Raw genomic sequence first — 19,365 nt, 5'->3', positions numbered from 1 at the left:
ACGTTTCAGGTGACAGCAGTCACCACTGGCATGTTCTCTGAGGTTAACGTGTCATTAAGGCACATGTGGGTGCATCGAAAATAGGTCAACTACACCTTCGTCATGCCAGGTCAACTGTCAGAACGGATCTTAATCATGGTTATTAGCTGAAGAGCCACCTGTCAGGTTATGTGCTCTCACTTATAATTTTATGTTTGGTAAAAGTCCAAGAGCAGAGACTGAAGTCCACGTGGGACTCACTCCCATCTATCTATTCACCTGCCGAGTTGACAGTCAAGGGGAGTAAAAAGTCCAAATGACTAAACTCTATTAACAAATCGTTCATCAAGATCATATAGATAAAACTAAAACTCACGGAGTGGCAGCTTAAAGTGACTGTGTCTCTGCCTCGCCAAAGAGTACTTCTTTTAAAGTACTCAAGACCCAACCTTTTTGTGAGGGCCCTTTCAGTGCTACTTCTTGCTTTTCTTCTTCTTTTTAACACGTAGCTCATCCTGCACCTTTCACAATCTAATGGATTTATTTTTTTCTTTCAACTTCTCCATCTTTAGGGGTCGTCACAGCAGATGATCCACATACTTGATTTTGTAGATATTATTTTCGACTCGACTTTACTGCCCTTTCTGATGCAACTCTACTGTTTTCCGGTCTTAAAACCCGCACTAGGAGTACACATTACATTACATTACATGTCATTTAGCAGACATTTGTATCCAAAGCGACTCACAATATGTCCACTGGATGTGGCCTCCCCTGTGGCTGGTGTCAATTTAGAGTGTTCAATGAACAATGAGTAATGGGGATTGGGTACCTTACTTAGGGGAACCCCAGCCCTTGAACTTGAACCAGCAGTTAAACAGTTTTTTGTATTTATATTGTGCTTTTCTAATCTTGTCTTGCAGTCTACAGTTTTGTCATTCACCCATTCACTCACACTTTCATACAGTGCATCTATGTGCAGTGCATTTTTCCATCACTCATATTTCATACCCATTCCCACACTGCTGGCACAGCTGTCAGGAGCATCAAGTGTCTTGCCCAGGGACGGCATTATATTAGCAGACCTGGGAATCACACCCACAACCTTTGAGTTGAAAGACAACATGCTCTACCACTGATCTACTGTCGCCAAGCCTTCCACTTGGCCATGGGCTGCCCAACATTGAGAATCTGATGGATACTACATGTAAACGTGCAGTTGAATCAGTAATGACTTTCCTGAGTGGTTAAAGTCACTGAAAATAAAAACAACAATTAAACAATTAAATCTTTTATCGTAATGAAAGAAGGAAAGCCACACTTTTGTTGGAGTGACATTATGCCAACAGACATTTAGGTACAGTAAAAAAGGATTCCATTTGAAAACATTCAGCATAATGTACACTAAGTCAAGTGATCTGAGAGAGAGAAAACCAAACGCTACACTATGCAGACATTTTCTGTCCTACCACTGGAGGCTCAATGGTATCACAAGGTGGACAGCGTTGTCATCCATGCTACCCCAAAACACTAGTGGCTCTGTTTTTGTATGAAAACTCATTCACTTCCTGACTGGTTCTCATCAGCTGCAAATCAATCATAAGCTGTGAACAAAAAGCCCAGTTAAAACACTTACTTTCAGTTTCCCCTCATTGTTGGTTGAATTTTTAAGGCATGTGAATGCAAATTACTTCTGAAACGGAGCTGAAATGTTTGTCTGTTTGTCGTTTTGTTTGAAAAAGCTATTTTTAAATTACTATGTACCCCTGCAACTTGATTTCCTTGCCTTTGCATTCAAGAGCAGACAGACTGCAGATAACATATTTACAGGACACTAAAGACATGATGAACTGATCCCCAATGGGGTGAACTAGAGGACAACTGCAGTGAAGCCTAAACTACAGACCTTGACTTGGGCTAACCCTCCTGTCAGCGCTTTAATAAGATGCCTTGCGACACCGTGTGCCATAGAGAAAGCCAGGAACTCCAGTGTTTGGTGCCAGCATTGCCCGGAACCTCAGAGGAGGGTTGGACAGGATCTCTCACTGACCTCTCCAACAGAATGACATCTGCTTTATTAAGGCTGCCCACTCTTCATTCATTGTGTCATCCCCACCATACTTCCCAAGCTGTGGACTGGGCACTGGCACTGGAGGAAAGGTGGCAGAGGTAACAGCTGGCTGCAGCCATGGCGGCATGGCCGTGGCATAACCACGGCTTTATTAGTGGTGTCCAGGACACCAGCTGATCCTGTCCCTGGGTCCCTGTCACTGTGATGTCTTCATCCCTAAACTGAGCAGACAGGCTGGGCCCACAAGCCAGTGGAGGTGACAACAAATCCAATTACCTCCTCTCTATGGTGCCTTGGTGGAGACGGGGGGATGGAGGGGGTGTTGCTAGGAGAGAGTGTGAGGGACATGACTGGACAGTAGGACACTGACTCTGGACTGACATCAAAGGTTTCATTTTGTCCACTGGACAATAAACCAAGGATAATAAAATCATATTCAGGACGATGAAACGTGCTCAGTTAAAGCCTCTTAATATTGTGGCCTGAGAAGGAAAAATGAAATCCATGGCCTCTAACCTATAATTCTGTCATGATACTGATTTTATGAAGCCATTACAACCATTGTTGTATAAAATATGAAGAGGTTACCTCAGGTGTTACAAAAAAACTACCAATGCACCAGAGGTGATTGCCCTAAGACAGCAAAGGAAGTGCTGCTTGCTGCCAGTGGGGGAACTAAAGATTTTAGCCACTCAATAAATAAAATCTGCTCAAGTCCATGGACTTGGATGATAGTCCATGGACCTTGCTGCAGGATAGTGAGTGGTTTACAAACTTCAATTTCCAGTCAGAATTTCCAGTTTTTTCTTGTGTCCCTTTTAGCAGCTTTGGCACAGCAAGTCCATGCTAATTGTTGGGGACAACAAGTCCATGCTGATTGTTGGGGACAGAACATACAAAGCCATTGTAGCATGGTATAGATCTGTGATCAACACTGCTGTCCTCTGTGTGGTTATAATGAAAGCAGGGGGGAAACTTGTCTAGAGGAAGGGCCTTAAATGGAGAGAAAAGCAAAATGAGGCAAACCGCCAGCTCAGAACTCCTCAGCCGTGATGTTTCCTCTCACTCTGTCAGTCTCTTCTTTCCACCAAACCCTGCACTCTGTCGAAGGAGTCTCACCTTATCAGCTGCAGAGCCTCAGTGTCGGCAGTTTCGCCTACACTTGGTGACTTTGGAGCCCAACTGGAGAAGATCATTCACCACTTCCTCTACTGACATCTCTCCATACAGAGGTGGTATGATCGATTCATGAGTGCAAAAAGAAGAGTGGGATAGTGGGAGTGTGTGTGTGTGTGTGTGTGTGTGCTGAGAGAGTTGGTGGGAGTCTCACTTTTGAGGGCGGTTGCCAAGATCTCACTAGGATATTTCATATTCATAGTTAAATATTCAGTGCACATGGTGGACAGGGGCAATTTCTGCAGTCAGCCCGCCATTCAAAAGTGAAAGGGATGTGGCTTGTGGATGAAGGGAGCAGGAGAGATAGACACGCATGGGGCTTCATGGTAGTCAGATGAGAGGCTGCCAGCTGCTGATGGGTGACTGTTTGAGCGTAGCACCTCAGGACATGCCCGTTGAAAGGCGATGCGATCCGATACCCCCACTTATGCGGGGGCTTAATATACATACGCCCCCCTCTTATTCAGAGGAGGCCCATATCAATTTTGGAACCTTCAGTGTTTTGGTCATTATGCCAAGTTGTTTGAGTGAGCAACTTGCGTGTCTGAATGGGGAATGTGGACTTACTGGGCTATGACCACAGAGAAAAGACTCCTCTGCATTAAAACGACCAAGCAGCTCCTCAGAAAATGTAGAATCACACTGTCTGGTGTGTGTCAGCAAAGCTGCAAAATGTGTCTAAAGTTTTCACAAAGTCACCTTTCAGCAGTCAAACTATATTTGAAGTATTACTGGCAGGAAAAAAAGTAACCGATTATGACATTATACTTCCTGGAGAAGTTGATGACTTTATTCTAATATCAAAACTTCTTATGTCTGATGGCTTCTATGCATTCATATACACTGTATGTCTCAGACATTTCTGCCTGAACCCTTTTACGTTTACAACATTTACAACACTCATTGAGGTGGGAAAAGTCCCTATAATGGAGCAAAGAGGGAATGTGCAAAAGCGCTTGTTTGAATTTGAAAAATAGTTTTCTGCATCAACGCAACAAACTGCAGAGCAGACAAACATTCTGCTTACTGTGTACACTGGTAATAACCTGACCAGTGTTCGTGAAGTCTTTTTTTCATGCTAAACACGATCCAGTGTGGACTAGAATGCGACTCCCACTGCCTCGACTGAACCCGAGAGAATATTGTCTGAACCTGAAATGAGGCATGCTGTATTTTTTATCGAGCCAAACACGGTTAAAGAAAGCTGAAGCGTACTTTGACTGTCATGGTGGTTGTAGTATTTATTTATGGCCGTGGCAAATGACAAAAGTTATCATTACAAAGCAACTACAAGCCTCACACCTTTATGACTTATCAGCACTACTTATGAGTATTAAACAATTTCAGACTAACCATTAACGACCAACAGTTCTTCTTTATCAACTTTTGCTCAGCTGAACTGTAACTGCTGATAACTATTTATATAATGCAAACGTCATGGTGTATTTTGAGTTGTTGTGGTGGAAAAGGGATGGTTGTGTTGTGTTTATTATTTACAAAAAGATAATGAACACCATTTATGCGCAAGCAATTTATAAAACACCATTTAAATCCGCCCTATTCTACTTTATGTTTCACTCATAGAACTTGAAATTATCAAGTCAATTGAGGTGATTGAACGGGAGCCAAGCCCAAAGTCGTCCCTGGATTTTTGTCCAAACCTAGTGTGAGCATAGTGTGGACAGTCTTAACTTGTTCCCAATTTTAAAATTTGCAGATATACCCAGGAACCCAGAATTGACCCAGAAGTGAATGTTAATTTAACACATTCTTACTGAAATGCAATACTAATGGTGTGTTCCATTTCCAACTCAGGGTTCTAAGGTTCTTACACAGGAACAATTACTGAACTCGGATTTCTAACTTCTCAACTTGAATGTGATAAACTTGAGGGTGACTTCACTCCCAGTTCCGACTTATGAGTTCCTATGTAAATAGAACACAACATGAGAAGAAAGGCTCAGCTCTGCTTCCTATAATCACACAGGCCAAATGTCTTGGTTTGACGAACATTAACAGTGACAAGCAGACACGTCAAGTGTTCTTCTTCAAAGAGCTCCACCTCGTTCTGTATCAGAACACACTGGTCCAAAGGGGGAACCGGGGAAGGAAAATGACGGTGCTCCCCTCCGGCCCCAATCCAGACCCCCCTTCACTGCACGTCCAAGTGATTACACCACACCCCCCGAGCCCTTCACCCACTCACTCACTCACACACACAAACACACACACGCTCAGAGGAGCTAATTAAGGCTTTAATATGCAAATGAGAGCAGCAGTAAATTACACATCTGGCAAATATGCCTGTTTTTGCCTGAAAATACATCAGGAGTGCAGCGAGGAGTGTGTTTCTGCTGCTTCTGCTGTTGTTGTGTTTGCAGGGAGACAGGGGATCGCCACCTCCCAGCAACCTCAGCCCCCGCCCCCAGCCCTTCTCATCTGAGACTAATCCAACTTTGTCCCTTTCAGAGGCATCAGGGGAAAAGTGGATTCTAAAAGAGCAATGCTGTGTTTTGGTGGAGGACATGACGATAGTTCAGTCAAGTACTTTTGCTGGTAGCACAGGCTGCATCCATGCTACGGCATTTTCATTTCAAACAAATGCACATACATGTCAGACAAAATTATTTGTGAACAGATGAGCATTGTGCATCCATTAAAATAAATAAATAAATAAAAAAATCTTCTCATCTTCTCCCTCTCTCGGTGTCGCCACAGTGGATGATCCACATATTTGATTTGGCAGAGCTTTTCCAGGTGAAACCCTCCCATTTATTTGGTACTGGCACTAGGAATACACTGGATGTGTGGCTGCCCATTTCTACGGTCAATTTATGGTGTATTTCCACCGGTTCTACTATTTTTAGTACCTGCTCAGGCGAGGTTCCAAAAGCGTGCTGAGTAGGTACTATGCGACGATTGGTCAGACTGCCACCCACTGATTGGCCAGAGTGCCGTTAACAGGAAGAGACGTCCCACACACAAATCAAGCCTAACAGTGCCCGAACTGTAGATCAGTTAAAACTACTTAACAATCCTAAAAAAGTGGGTTAATCTCCAACAACTACCAGGGAAACCTCTATTTAGCAGGAGTCTTTTAAAGTGGAATGGTGTATTTAGGGACAACACCGTCGATCGTGAGCGGCATCACAGACCCTGCTGCTGTAGTGGAGTAGGAGTCTGTACTCCGGAGACGTGTGGACAGAAATCAAGCCGAACAGCACCGAACTGTAGATCCGTTACTTTTTTTGTAGTGGAGATGCAACCTAATCGTGCCACGTCGTGCTGTACCGTGCCGAGGTGAGTAGAGCAGTGGAAATACGCCATTAGCGTGTCCAATTACCCCAATCAATGCAGAGCAAATGGAATTACTCAGAGGTACTCCAGCCCTTTACCTGTTGGGATTCGAACAAGCAACCGTCCAGTTAAGAACCAAGTCCCCTTTGGTCTAGGCCATGGGCTGACCCATTCTGTGTCCAGACTAAATACACGACCCTTCTGCTACAGTGAGCATGTGCATGCTAGTTTCAGGGAGAATTAATGACAAGAAAAAACAATGTTTAAAAGTAAGAGCAACAATGAGGTTAAAGTGAAAAATAAACTTAAAGTAAGTCTTTCAAATGAACTTTTTGTACACAGATGTACACAAAACGTATAAATATAGCCTATGAATTGTCTCTTTTTTTTGTTAGCAGAGAACCAATGTATAACCAGTGTTATAGTCGTTTTGTTGGTTGACTCACTTTTTACGACACACTTTGAAATAGACAATTGTATTGTAAAATAATAATTAACTGCTGTCAGCTTTCACTTATAGAAGAAAGTTATCAATGTTTAATTAACAGTGACAGATCCCTTCATCATGTTTGTATGCATGCTTTACTCGCCCTGCATGTGTCTTTCCACAGATAAATGATTGGCTGTATCACGGTCCAAGGTTACGTGACACTCAACAGTGACAGTGGAAACTCCTTCAGGTGACTTTCTTTTGTTAGGTCAGGAGAAATAAACTGTCCTCCTCTGATTCACTTGGTTAAATATGTCTTTTTTTTACTTTCTCTGAGCTGTGTGAGTGAGGTGTGTTTCCTGCAGTGTGTGACTGAGTGTGAGGCCTGGTCTCCCCGGGCTGCTCTGGGTTCTTCTTTCACTGCCCTCAGAGGCCTTGCTGGGAGCTTTGTTCTGCCTGGTTGCTGGTGTCTGCCTACGTACGACTCTATTCCCTTGAGCAGCCGAGTCATCATCATGCCAGGTGAAACCTGAGTGCTGACTACATGCATGGTCAGGCATCCTGTCACCTATACCAACCCCACTGGGACTGACCATGACAGTGAGGATGCCCCCAAAAAACACACACCCACAGACCTCTGTGTTTCACACTGCTGTGAAAATAAGAGTCCTTCAAATGCTGCCTCTGTGCCTTACATTTCCCACAGCAATCTCTCTACAGACATACTAGACTCAGATGTCACTACCATATCCTGTCGACCTGTCTCCCACCTCTTCTCCTTCAATGGATGTTTTTTTAATTATGACACATTCAGTACCAGAGTCAAATCAGTGTAACAGCATTATGAAATCACCATTATAACTGCGTTTTCTCCCTCTTACAGTTTGGAAAGGATTTTTTTTTACACCGGATGCTCTTACTGACACAAACCTCTCATTTATCCCGGCTTTGGGACTGGCACTATGAGTACACACTAGATATGGCCCCCTGTGGCAGGGATCAATTTCAAATTTCCAATTAACCCAATCAATGGGGAGCAATGGGGATTGGGTACTTTGCTCAGGAGTACCTCAGCCGATGAGCTGTTGGGATTAAAACCAGCAATCCTCTGATTACCAGCAGAGGGTTCAAACCTTCCCTTTCCACTATGCCATGAGCTGTCCCATAAGACAAGAGGACACATAGACATACACTTGGTAGATAGATTAATTCACACATATGTGGGCGAAACAAATACCATGTGTTATTTTGTGGAAGTCAGACCTTTAGTTACTTCCACATACTATGACTACACACATGACTACAATTACAAGTAATTTCTTGCATTTTGGATTCCTCTCAAAGACCAACAGCATTTCATGCTGTTTCCCTCCACAGGAACACTGAAACAAGCTGAACTGCCTTTCCTTCCTTACACTCACACACACACACACACACACGCACACACACAGAGAGCTGTAATTATCACTCAGCGAGCTAACCATTGTCTAAAAGCTACACCTCACTGACAAGCGACATTGAGGGGAGGACACTCTTCAGCTTTATCACCAATTTCTCATGCCGGAGAAGTACTGACAATATATGCTCACACTGGCCAAAACACAAGTCCATTTATCTGAGCATCAACCAGGTAAACAGCCTCCCTCATCCGACCCGTGATGAATTAAGAGCGCGTCGGGCAAGAGGAAGTGTGGTTCATTAGCCGGGTTGACAGAGTCCCTGATGAGAATGTGTAAACAGCTCCACCTTACAGTGGCTACAGTTAGAACTTGCCCCTTGGAAAAAGTCTGTTTTCCACAAGGGCCGGGCTGCATGAATATTTTATCAGGGTAAATAATTAATAATTAACAACAAGCAGGCCACTGATCAAATGGAGCAGTGTGGCAACAGACATGAAAAATCTGACTCTTGTAAACAAAGACGAGAGGACCCAGATTTCCACCCCTCCCATCCCGCCATCTTCTTTTTCTCGCCTTTTAAATATGTGCATCTTCAGTTGCCGCTGCACCCCCGCGTTGCTCTAAAACCACACACATACAGAAACACATGTATAAACACCCAAACTCCACATCAGCGACTGTCAAACACTCACACACACACACACACACATGTGCTGCCATAACCCTCTCTGTCAGTCAGTCACATTTATACCCACACTTATTTTCTGCCACTGGAATGAAATTTTCATGTATTCCTTGGCGACCCGGGGAATGAGACTGAGCGAGAACACTTGATCTGGCCACCCGCTGTTTTCTGATGGAAAGATTTGCTTCTTAATACAATCGTCACTACTCCCACCTGGATTTGCCACACCGAAACAAATCCCAGCTGTGTGACTCCAAAACCTGACAGAGCTTAAAAATTCCCCTTATTACCATTCGCTTAAAATACCCAGCCACACTAACTTCCAACAATGGTGAAAATGCTAATCATGTCTCTCGGTAGCTTAGAGTAGCATGAAAACAGAGGCACCGATATGGGGGGATTTTGGGGAAGGTGCAAGAAGAAAAAAAAATGAGGAAAAGGAAGAGGAAAAAAAAGAAGAAGATGTCCTGGCTTTAATGACAAACAATCACAGAAGCGTCAGGACTCTTAAAAGATGCGTCGCCAAAATCTGGCACATCTTGCCATCTGACTTTAGCCAGAGGAGACATTTCATAAAAATCTGACTTAATCGTGTAAACAACACGCAGACAAACAGAAAACCACTGCAAACAAAAATAAAACAACTTTGGAAGCTGTGTACGGATCGCCTTCAGAGTTAATTTTAAAATAAGCATCCCGTTCCTCTGAGATTTTAATTAATGCTTTAATATGCAAATAAGTTAGCGGAGATAAAATCATGACAAACAGATGGCAAGTGTGGGTAATTATTTTGTGAATCCAGCAGGGGCATGTATTAAAGTTATGGCATCATTTTCCTCAGGCCTCTGCAGCCATGGAACAGAGAGAGAGAGAGACAGGGAGAGAGAAAGGGGGGAAAAAAAACCCTCTAATGAACTGACACACAAATGACTTACTTGTGTCTCCAAGTGACAAATCTGTGAGTGAGTCTGAATCAACTACTAATATCTGTTCATTCTAAATTAGAGGGATATTTTTAATTGAAGACACCAACAGTCATTTGACTGCCTACGAAGCTGACACACAGGCTTGACATCTCCACTTTCTTGGCCATTTGTAGCCTAAAACAGAGAAGTTTGAAAACACTGTGTCCCATTTAGTTGGAAGGGGTGCATTTCAGTCAGGAAAGGTGGAAACTGAGGCTGTATCCACACAGAAACAGAACACAAACATAAACACTCTTTTTCTTTGTTTTCCATCATTTCAGGAAATGTCTTCATCCACACAATAAAAACATTTCTAAAGGAAGACACTGATCATGTGCATATGGCATGTATGCTGTACAAACTACAAAAAACAGTGCTATACACTAAGTCCCCGTGCTTCTAGTCTTGATGACAGCCCATACCGCATAGTTTTACCATTTCCCTCATTCGCACACACTTTCACTTTCAGCACGTCTATGAAATGCTTAGACATATACACAAACAGTCTATAAAAATGGTAGTTTTCTCCCATTGATTTGCAATGTGACCTGTTTTTGAAACTGGAAGTTCAACAAGGTCACTGGCCACCAGGCTCCCATTGGACAATAGAAACCATCACACTGGTGCTCACTCAATTTAAGCACGGCAGGTCTAGGGCTGGGGTACCACTAAGTAAACAATCCTCATTGCCCCCTATTGATTAGGTTGAATGGGACGGAATGGTACACTCTAAATTGACCCTGGCCAAAGGGTGGGGGTCACCCAGTGTACTCCTAGTGCTTGGCCCAATCCCAGATAATGCCAATCCCAAAAGAAAAAACATCCTTTCAGAGTGGAGTTGCCCTCGGTGGATAAATACTACTTTTGTCCTAGACATTTTATTTTTTTATTCTACGTGTATTTCTTAGATACAGTCTATGACCACACATCATTCACACGCTGCCGTCACAGGCACCAGGAGCAATTTGAGGTTCACGTTACAGTCCTTCATTTGTTTCTAAAATATTTGTTAATTGCCGTAACCCTGTTCACTTTTGCATAGCCATCAAAAATAAAGTTGTCTATAGAAACAGAGAGAAAACAAAGCACTGCAACTGAACATCCCACTGTCTGCTCTCTTATCAAAACTCTGCCCTTAAAACAAACGGAACACACACACTGTCTGAAGCAGAGTGGAGGAGAGAGCGCTGTGAGCCCAAAGAGAAAAGCAGCATGTTTAGTTCACTGGGATACAAATGCATTGCACTGTAAAAACACCACAACTACAACGAAGTAAGCCAAATATTCTTAAGCTTATTTAAATGATCTTATTTTCTATCTGCCAATGGGGTAAGCTAATTTTAGCCACTTTCAAACTTTTCAGACAAAGAAATGTTTACTTCAAGTGAGTCTTCTTTTACTTGTATAAATTGACTTTAAGAATGTATATGTTATAATATCTTATATTTGCCCACACACACACAAACACACCAATCTGTGATAGTCAATTATACTTTAGAATTTTACACATCCTTAATACACACCTCAAACCAGGAGAGGTTGGGATAAGCTGCAATATCTTATTAAGACAAAAGGTGATTTTTTTTTTCTTAAAATGTAATTATTTCCAAAACTTGCTTGCCGAGATTAGCTTTATTACAAGTTTTAGTATTATGTATTATTTAGTAACGCAATTAGAACAATTTCCCAGAAATTAGGCTTATTTTTACTTTCTTGTCCCACATCAAACTGTCAGCACACAGCTACTGTACATCATTTGTTATTGTGATATGGCCTTTTTTTTTTTTTTATCATTGTAAGATTTAAAACAATATGTAATGGTGCAGACTTAATTCACCTACCTGCTCCTCTGGGGGAACATGGTCCAAGTCCAGAATAGCAAGTGAGTGGTTGATTCTCAGGGCCAGACACAAGGCCATCAGGCCCCCGACCTTGACCTCATTCTGACGGAGGTCCAGGCGCTGAATGTGATGGTTCTCAGCGAGGACCTCAGCCAATGCCACAGCACCTTGACCCAGGAAAACACCAGTTAGAAGGAACCTTTGTCTGGACTCTTTTTAACTCTTTAACAGGCTATTCTCTGGGTCACACTGGATTGATGAACAGTGAGGATGCATTGCAGAGCATATTATCAGATTAGAGCAGCCACACTTCCTGCACACGATGCACATCTTGGGCACATCTCATATAAGTGAGCTGTGCTGCTGTTCTTGAGAATAAATCTTATCTGTGAGCCCCACACTGTTCACAACAAAGATTGCGTGAATATGTTCTTTAACCTCTGTTATATATTTGTAGACTATGTCACACACAGCACAAACACAAATACTCAAGTTATTCTGATCTCAAATTCAACTGATACTTGTATTATTATTATTATTATTATTATTATCAATAATAATAATAATAACAACAATAATATGAAATATTAATGAATATATCTATCTATATATATAGATATATATGTATAACCAATAGCACATTTTCACTTAAATGATTTTCATGTTAATGACATGAAATTATATTTCCCTTAGACAGGAAAACCCTTTAAAGTGGATCAGTGTTTGGGTCGTTGTACCTTCACAGGTGATGTTGGTTTGGGACAGTCCAAGCTGCTTCAATGAGCAGTTCACCATCAGGGATGTCCTGATCACCTGGATCCCCTCGTTCTCCAGGACATTCTCAGCCAGATCCAGGACCTCCAGGACCTTCAGTATTGGCTGTGAAACAAGTTTTACTTAGGTCATGGCATGATGATAACAGGGACCAGACACGGGCGACAGGCTGTGACACAAGCTCAACTGTCCTCCTGAGTGGACAATCACAACAACACAGCATCTGACAAGCAGCATTGTGCAGGCCCTCGCAGCCGCCAAGCTGCCAGCTGGTGTTGTTCTTGTCTCATGTTTGAAGTTTCGAGCAGATCAGTCAATGTACTTTGATATGTTTTGTACAAATTGATGTGTTCAAATGTTGGTATGATTATCATACTCAGACCAGTTCATTCATTTATTTCTTGTGCAAATTGCCAAGATGGAAGCCAAATTCAAAATGGCTGACTTCCTGTTGAACTGAGGCCATGGTCTCAATAGAAACGTTCATTTGTAGTGTAGTTTTAGTAGTTTTCTAGGAGCAATGACTATCTAGTAATGGCGTTTAACAATTTTTGACTGGGGGACAAGTCACTTAAAATGGAAGCAACTGTTGGATTGAAAGACAACTGCTTTTCGGTGACCGCCACGCTGCATGTAAACAAAAGCTGACTTCTCTTTTGTGCACCTCTAGCGTGCCAGGGGTTTGTGATGAGTTCCCTTTTTAGGAGTTTCTGAATTTAGCCAAAATGCCATCTTTGCTGAATGTATCTGTGCAGTGGAATTAAATCGCAGACGAGGGTTCCTCCAGGCAAATCTTGCTCAAACTTGATTTTTGTCACCAGTGCCAACAAACAAAAGCATTTAAATTACTTTCTCACTCATTCATTTGCTACTGCTCTATCATCCACATGAAGGTCATGGGGGGCTGGAGCCAATCCAAGTTGACATGGCGGGGTACAGTCTGGACAGTGCAGTCCATTGCAGGGCCAACACACAGAGACAAACAATTATTCACTCTACTTTACCTTATAAACACAAGTTTTTCCGCATTTTCATCAGTGCTTTAGATATGTAACAGTCTATGAGTGTGAATGACTTTACCCTCCAGTGAATCTTTCCTTTAGACGCTGCAGTGCTGTGAGTGTGAAAGAGCTGAGAAGTTTTAATTATCATCATCATTATTATGCTGTGACTATTATTCCGTCTTGAAATTGTTTCCTTTCATGTTAAAAGCTCACAACTTCCTCGGCTTTCGCTCTCCAGAGCCGCATTAGCATGGAAGCATGATTAGCTGGTGCATAAAGCTGGGGGTGTCTGGGGCACACGGGGCCCGTGTTGCCCAACAGCTTGAAGAGGAACGCACCACCCACTCCTTGGTTGCCCCTCGCCTCGCCACCCTTGTTTAACTCTTTTGGTCACTGCTCTGAAGAGATTGAGCATGGGGGCGGAAGGAAAGCCAGGAAGGCGAGGAACAGACCCAGAGAGCATCTTCTTTAGAGTTAATTTGCACCGCAAACACACTTGAGAGCACCCTCCCCTCCCACCACCACCTCTATTTTCCCTTGCTGAGTTGCGGCACACAGAGGCACTGGCACATCCAATGCATGCATGGCAAGACGTTTCTCCACTGAAGAGGAGAGGGAGGAAGAGCTTGTTGAATGGCTATGCACGAGGGATAATAGCAGACAATTAAAGAGGCGACTGCGTGGTTGAGAGTGTGTGAGAGTCAAGCATGGTTGAAGCCTGTCAAACGTAAACCACGGGAGGGTTGGAGTGAGAAGTATGAGAGGAAGGGGGAGGCGGGAGTGTGAAACCACCAAACACACAGTATGCTTTCTCACGACATGCCGGCTTAAAAAAGATGAAAAAAGCGGAAGCACGGAATGAGCGACATGCAAAAAATAAAATCATTTTTATAAAAAAAAAAAATTATACCAAAGAAAGAAGAAATTTTAAGATCAAGAGTCAAATTCTACAAACTGGAGTCAAGTGGATTTAAAAGCCCAGATATGCCGCCCCTCATCTTGGTCCTTCAAAAGACAACAACCAGGAGGACAGAGAGGACACACCAAGCAGAAAGGTTAATAACAGCTCTCCTCATCATCATATTCAACACGACCAGCGATGGCTATATAATTATCATCATTACGGCCTGTGAGGACATCTACTTATCCTCATGACTGGCAGGCCACATGAGCAGCCCTGCTTAACACACATCTATTATTTAAACTGTTCCTTCTTTTGGTAACACTGGAAGAGACAGGCAACGTATGTGTGTGAGTGTGTGTGTGTGTGTGTGTTGCAGGCCTTTAATTTCTAGCCTTCTGACTTCCCCATTCGCCACTCACATGACAGGAAGGTGCAGTTTATGCTGCCAATCAGGTGGAAGGAATGCATGTTATTAGAAGTCTACAGTGAAACGCGTGGAGGCGGGACATTTTTTCGGAGGGGATGCTCCGGATGAGTCTCTGAGCTTTTCATTTCCTAAATACTGGATACAGGGAAAGAGATTAGCTTAGCTTAGTGCCGAGTGCTGTTTTGATCACTTCATGGCCAGAAATAGATTTGAGTGGGTAACTGTTGGACAGTTCATTTTCTTATCCTGGTTACTATTCACAGCACTTTTATGCAGTGTTCCGTTAACATCGGAGTCACAGCGCTTCAGAGAGAAGTCGGAAAAAAACATGGACACAAACGTATCCTTGGCTAGCCATTGATAGCGGTGCCAATAACAATGTATTAGAAGAAGAAGCATTAGATGAGGTCAATTAGACTCAAATAAAAAAAATAATGTGATAAACACATGGATTAGAGTTAAAGATAAACATATTGCGTGAAAGAGTTGTAAAACTACATTTAACATGTTGCTGTTCTTAATAATTGGATCCTGTACAGACAATGTCTGGACTCTCACATGCAGGAGCTGTAACCATAGCAGACGAGATGCATTTCTTTATAATGAATGCAGCATTTATTTAATATGTTGACATATGTTTGTTCCTTACCAGAGTACTGGCGAGAAAGACCATGCCATGTGCAGTGATGTGGTTGTTCCTCAGCAGTAAAACCTTCAGACCTGCTGTCTGCCACCTCAGACCATCACACAGCTCCTCAAGACCTGCAGTCAAAAAGGATACGTGAAACTGACAAGCGCTTCACACCTTATTTTATCTGTTTACATCCCCGTCATGTCCAGATAGCTAACAATATCATGAAAGTGTTCCTCTGAGTATTTTATTATTATATTATACATTAGCCCTCCGATAAATACATGTCACAAATAAGATAAACTTAGATTATCAGTTGCACAAATGGATGTCTACTAAAATATAAAAAAAATAAAAATACATAAGCCAATTCCTTAACATCCAGTCATTAATGGGTTTTTGTTTTTTTTTTTTTACCAGCATCTGCCAGAGCATTGTTGCTGAGCTCCAGAGTCTTTAAAGTGGAGTTGTAGCGTAACAGGTCTCCGAGCTGCAGTGCATCCTGGTAGCTGTTCAGCGAGTTGTTGGTGAGATGGAGTTCTTGCAAAGCCCTGTTTATCTTCAGTGCACCAACTATGGACACCAACAGAAACAAAAGGGTGTTCAAATGATCATAGACTTTGTTAGTTTGAAGTGGAATATTATAGATGAACATGTTTACATTATTGTCCCAGTCTGTGTATCACTCGCTCACCCCACAGCAAAGTCCAAGAAGAACATCCCCGATTTTGCTTCATGGTACCAGACCTGTTGATCCACTGCTGCCTCTATCAGCACATTCAAGTCTGTTATTTAGCAAAGGCTGTGTCTCAAAACCTTAGTTTGGATTTAACTGAGTGACATAAACTTCCCATATGAGGCAGCAGTGGTTTAGCAGCTCCCGTAGATTTTGTCTATATGTACTTTGGTGCTGGAGAGTGAGCAATTTGTTAACTTACATTTTTATTTGAAAAGGTCTGTCTAACAGTAAGTTAAAGAGAAGGTGTAGATTTTACGAGCCTGTTGAGTGCCTTACAGTAATATTATTGCTTTGTGGGGAACTCTAAATCTCAACATAAAATTGCAGTAGACCAGCAGCTCCTGAATCCGTGATATCAGCACTTACATATCTATTCCTTTTACATCATGATGTAGACTTTTTAATCATGTATAAACTAATATCAGTACATCTTCTTCTTCAAATAAATGTTGGCAGCTTGCACACTACTGCCATACATGCTGCGCTCCACAGTGCAAAGTTCCCAATCACATTTTCAAGTTCTCCAACACAGATCGAAATCGCCCTTCATTCTCATCCTCATTCTTTATTATTGTGAATGATACAACATATGGTACAGCTCATAGTTAAATGTTTCATTATGTTCTGCTTCTGAATCAAACCAGTGACCACAGACAGTCGTCCTCTCAGCTGGGAGAATAAAAATCACCTGGATCAGTTTGATTTGATGTTTAACTGTCCCACATCCCACATCTCAAACCCAAACACACACACACAACCCTCCGTCTTCCATTTTCATCCCTCACCCCACTCCACCCTGCTCCCTGCCTCAACCAAGCCCCCACCCTCCCTCTCGACAGGGGGTCCCGGCTGAGGATCATTGCCTTCGATTGCGGGGGGCCCCTGATTGCGGTATTGGGCGCTCGCAGTGGAGTCGACCGGATCAATCCCACCGATTCCACCATTTGGTCCCCCCTGTGCCTAATGACAATGTTGGCATTCCACATGCAGCCCAACAGGCTTGATCAAATCTGTGGCATTGATCGAGATGTGAGGGCGGCAGAGGCAACACAGACACATGTGCACCGCAGTACAGTACACATTACACAGATGCACAGGGAATATCCAAAACACACATTAATTCAATATGACTCTAAATTTTGAACAATAATGAGGGAATTTAAAGGGAAAAAAAACTATGACTTTTTTTGGAGATCCTGAAATATTTTACCTGGGAAGGCCTCTACAACTTCTTCTTCATGTTGGAATGGAGTACCTCGTGATCTTTACTGCAGTCATTTCAGTAGGCGGCGACTCCTGCTGTGCTCTCGTTTTCATGCTCAAGTTCACCTGCTATCAATCAGTCTATCACAGCTACAGCGCAACCTCAAGGCCAGCCTTCCACAATGGATCCTATCTCATATCAGATGACAATGTGCTTGAATGTGTATCCTTTAATTGGGTGAGAGGGTGGCTCCCTTTTCCATACAAAGTTGGAACAGCATATTTCCATGCAGTGTTTCTCACTGTTCGGTTTGTCCTCTCTGGCTAAGACACAACTCTCTCAAATTCTCTCAAAACCACAAATTACTACAAGATGCATTCATGGAACTCCACAAACCTCACCTACTGCTGCCGACGCCATCCAGTGGTTATAGATATACAACACATAAATAATAGATGTGCAATTTTCCCTTGAATATCAGGAAACATTTTAGTTTTATAATTAAAAAAAAAAAAGAATAGCCCGTTCTGTCACGATTCCTCAGCGTCGCCTTGTGTGTGTCAATTCACACGTTAATATTGCTGTTTGCATCAATTACTATAAATGGATGATTTATTATTGGTCATGGAAATGTTGGTGTATAAAATAAAAATGTGAGCGAAGAGTGAATAAATGTGAGGCCTAACCTGGATAATTTATCATCGTGAATGGATATCCATGCTCTGCTCTGAGGGTCTAAATGTGCCACCAGTGTATTTACATTGGAGTCAATTGAAAGCCTGGTGGGTACAGGAAAATGTTCTATTTTTGCTGCTACCGCAAAATCTTGCTAAGCAATATGTGGCGTATTATTGCCTAACCTTGACTGTGTGTGTGTGTCTGTGTGTGTGTATGTGCGTGTCCTCGCTGCCAGAGCTGTCAAAGATGTGTGCAGTGATGTGTAAAGTGACAAGTTAGAGATTAGCCCTCTAATCTGGGTCTAGACCTGCAGAGATGGTCACAGGTCAAAATCTGGTCCTGCTGGCCACAGGACACACTACAACTCATCCGCCCCACACACACACACACACACACACACACACACAAACACGCATACATTCTTGTAGAAACACAGTCCACAGTCACACATGATCAGTACTCAGTATCCAAAGCTGAGGAGTCATCAGTTGTGTGTGTGTGAGTGAGTGTAATGTACGTCATACCCAGTGTGAATAGTGGCATTCCGCTGAGCTGGGCATTGTGAAGGTGCAGCACTGTGAGCCGGCTGGTCAGCAGAGCTTTGGACAGAGACATGGCTGGGTAGTCTACGATGGGCGTGCTACAAATGTCCAGTCTGGACAGACACACACTCTGAAACGCACAGGAATGCAGTTAAAGACAAAGACAAGTGTAATCTGAACAAAATGGAGAGCTAGAAAAAGAGAGAGAATGAATGCATGGACACAAAGAACTTCACCATCTCTTGGCAAGTGGTTAGGACTGTTAAAGACCATGTTCACGCCATAGACCATATCTGGCTGTACCACTGGAGCTTCTCTTGTCTTTTTTTTATCCCTGTCTCCCTGAGCACACCCACATACATGCTGATGGACACAAACATGTTGACATCGGACAAATTTGTATAATCACTTGTTTCATTCCTGCAAATAGCCATAACATCAGGCATACGTGGCACTATCGACATGACTGCAACCCTGAGGACGGGTATATGAACGGGGGAGTTTTTGATTTGTGGAAGGTTTTCTGTCATCCAGAATTTAATGTAATTTGTTTTCAGACATGAACTCTGGACAGTGTTGCTTTTCATGAATAATGAAAACATTGGGAGATTGTCTGAG

General features: G+C 42.7%; 1 protein-coding gene across 1 annotated transcript in view; it reads right to left on the bottom strand.

Annotated features, from left to right (window-relative positions):
* The window catches only part of si:dkey-288a3.2 (protein phosphatase 1 regulatory subunit 37), a 64,430-nt gene that overhangs the window by 20,961 nt on the left and 24,104 nt on the right, over positions 1-19,365 (bottom strand). The window contains exons 6-10 of the mRNA XM_044047774.1: positions 18,730-18,877; positions 16,002-16,157; positions 15,603-15,715; positions 12,582-12,723; positions 11,845-12,011 (exon numbers count right to left, since the gene is read on the bottom strand). Coding sequence (XP_043903709.1) covers positions 11,845-12,011; positions 12,582-12,723; positions 15,603-15,715; positions 16,002-16,157; positions 18,730-18,877 — 726 coding nt within the window. The remainder of the gene's footprint in view (positions 1-11,844; positions 12,012-12,581; positions 12,724-15,602; positions 15,716-16,001; positions 16,158-18,729; positions 18,878-19,365) is intronic.

The sequence above is a fragment of the Solea senegalensis genome, linkage group LG16 (assembly GCF_019176455.1).
Source record: "Solea senegalensis isolate Sse05_10M linkage group LG16, IFAPA_SoseM_1, whole genome shotgun sequence".
In the NCBI taxonomy this organism is placed as follows: Eukaryota; Metazoa; Chordata; class Actinopteri; order Pleuronectiformes; family Soleidae; genus Solea; species Solea senegalensis.
The sequence above is the reverse complement of the archived record's forward strand: the minus strand, read 5'-3'. Positions and strand labels throughout refer to the sequence as shown.